The 2,797-nt window shown below is 40.5% G+C and overlaps 1 protein-coding gene across 1 annotated transcript in view; it reads right to left on the bottom strand.

Moving 5' to 3' along the window:
• Positions 1-402: 402 nt before the first annotated feature.
• LOC116401263 (RNA-binding protein NOB1-like) overlaps positions 403-2,797 on the bottom strand; it is a gene marked incomplete at its 5' end in the record, with an annotated part of 3,395 nt that continues 1,000 nt past the window's right edge. Inside the window, 4 exons of the mRNA XM_031879584.1 lie at positions 403-826; positions 1,082-1,226; positions 1,384-1,481; positions 1,775-2,017. Coding sequence (XP_031735444.1) covers positions 557-826; positions 1,082-1,226; positions 1,384-1,481; positions 1,775-2,017 — 756 coding nt within the window. The remainder of the gene's footprint in view (positions 827-1,081; positions 1,227-1,383; positions 1,482-1,774; positions 2,018-2,797) is intronic.

The following is a 2,797-nucleotide window of genomic DNA, read 5'->3' as shown; positions in this document are numbered from 1 at the left end:
GAGACCCAGATCCAGGACCCAGGACCGGAGTCAGGAGGGCTGGACCCGGAGTCTGTCCAGTCCGCTCTCAGAGACTCTGAGGAACCAGAAGAAGAGACGAGAGGAGACGAGGAAGAAGAAGAAGAAGACTTCTCTGTGGACTGAAGGACCTTTAATCTTTATTCAAAGTGTTCAGAAATCTAAAGTTTATTAAAAAATAATAATAAAACATTACCGTGGAAACTGACTTGTGTTTGACATTAATCAATCTAATAATAAATATATGAAGAATAAATATATGAATAATGAATATGTCTGGATCAGAAACAGTTTCCTGTTTCACGTTTGTTCTTCAAATGTTCTTTTATGGATTAAATATTATAAATAAGTCATGAATGTGTCTTTACATTAAAATAAAGAGAAGTCATGAGATCATATTTATTATAGTAGATTCGATACATAAACCTTATTAATGTGACAAGTTTCTGTTTAAAGGACCGTTCTGTATTTTCTTCGTTCTTCAGTTTGGACCTGGAGGTCCTCCAGGTCCTGGTCTTCAGGAGTCCAAATCAATCGCTCACTTCTTCTTCACAAACTTCTTGTGGGCGGAGTTTGGGTTGCTCCGCCTCTTGCCGCCACCGCAGCGCCCGTCTCTGATCTGCAGGTTGGCGGCTCGGCTGTAGACGTCATTCTGGCAGAAGGGGGACCCTCCGGCCTCGTAGTCCGGGTCCAGGACATCGGTCTTCTGACGGGCTTTACGGGACAGTCTCTGCTGGGGGAAGCTCTGGTCCTCCACCAGCTGAGGGTTGTTGCTGTGTTTACCTCCATGAGGCCGAGGTAGAGGGTGCTGGAACACATGAGACATATGGTACATCAGGTACAAGTACTACAGTCTACTGGTCCTCTACCAGCTGAGGTTTGTTACGGTGTTTACCTCCATGAGGCCAAGGCAAAGGGTCACGCTCTAGTACAGGTCTGATGTACTGTCCCATCTACTGCTACTTTATACTTCACTACATGTCTTTTTACTGCATTTATTTAGTTTTTATATGAATATCTAGTGCTACAGGAGAGAGTGTGTGTGTGTGCGTGTGTGTCTCACCCTCAGCCCTCTTGGGTTCAGGACTTTGGGGTTCTTAGAGAAGTGCATCTTGGTATTTCCGTCCTCTCCGACCGTCACAGCGAGTTTCTTCAGAGTTGGGTTTCCACAGTGAGGACAGAACACTTTGTTCATGATGCTGGTGGTCCTGAAAGTTAGACCACATCCACATTAAAGACCTGGTCCAGAGACTCTCTGGTCCTCAGGATTCTATCAACACTAGGTTCTGGTCTCTGGTCCAGAGACTCTCTGGTCCTCAGGGTTCTATCAACACTAGGTTCTGGTCTCAGGTGAATTGGACTCACCTGAAGCAGGCGTGACATCTCAGGATGTAGTTCCTCGCCTGTTTGATCAGCATCCCGTTAACAGACAGAACATGAAGACCGATCTGAATGAGAACGTTCTGGAACGACAGAGGATCAGATTAAAGCATTAATCAATAACCGATTATAGGAGTCATATTTCAAGCATTTTATGCTTTTCTTTGTTTAATATGATAATAAACACGCGTTAATAAACGTGTTAATAAACGTGTCAATAAACACTTTATTAAATATGTTAATAAATGTGTTAATGAATATGTTTATTAAAAAACGTGTTTCTATATAATAAAGCAGATCTACTCCATGAATGAACCTTCTAACAGAAAGACCTACAGGTGACCTGGACCTACAGGTGACCTGGACCTACAGTTACCTGCATGGCGAAGTCGGTGGTCAGACATCCCACTTGGACATCAGCAGGAGCCGTCCAATCAGCAGAGTCCATCTTCACCTGTTTGATGTTACCAGGAGTGATCCATCCTCCTCCATCATCATCATTATTATCTTCATCATCATCGTGGTCTTCAGGCTCATTCTCTTTGTCTTCGTCTGATTGGTCCTCTGTCTGCAGCGATATGTCCAACCTGATCTCTGATGTGGAGACGTTGTCCACTTTCTAAAGACATCAACATTTATTAATATATTATGAATCAGTAATAAGTTTATATTATTAGATCATTTTATTATTAATCAGTACGATGTTTATATGTTACATATGAGATGTGGAATAATTCCTTCACACCACAGCGTTACCTCTTAGTGTTTGAAGTCTGTTTACTCTTAGCTTAATAAAACAAGCATTAATAAACATGTTAATAAACAAGCGTTAATAAACAAGTGAATAAACATGTGAACAAACATGTTAATAAACATGTGAACAAACATGTTAATTAATAAACAAGCGTTAATAAACAAGTTAATAAACGTGAATAAACATGAGAATAAACATGAGAATAAACATGTGAACAAACACGTGAACAAACACGTGAACAAACACGTGAACAAACACGTGAATAAACGTGTGAACAAACACGTGAACAAACAAGCGTTAATAAACACGTGAATAAACAAGCATTAATATACATGTGAATAAACAAGCGTTAATAAACATGTGAACAAACATGTGAATAGACTAGCATTAATAAAAACGGGTCAAAAGACACGAGTCGATGAACATGTTAATAAACGGGTTATTAAACACACGTTAATAAACGTGTGTTAATAAACACGCGTTAAGAAACACACGTTAAGAAACACGTTAGCACGTTCACAAACACGCGATTAGAACACCGACTATAAAACGTATTGGTTCATTGATTGGTCTGTGGTAGGCGGCCTGTGATTGGTTTATTGATTGGTCTGTAGTAGGCGGCCCGTGATTGGTTCATTGATTGGT

The sequence above is a fragment of the Anarrhichthys ocellatus genome, unplaced genomic scaffold, assembly GCF_004355925.1.
Source record: "Anarrhichthys ocellatus isolate YVR2014 unplaced genomic scaffold, GSC_Weel_1.0 scaffold303, whole genome shotgun sequence".
NCBI lineage: Eukaryota > Metazoa > Chordata > Actinopteri > Perciformes > Anarhichadidae > Anarrhichthys > Anarrhichthys ocellatus.
This window is presented reverse-complemented; position numbering and strand designations above follow the sequence as displayed.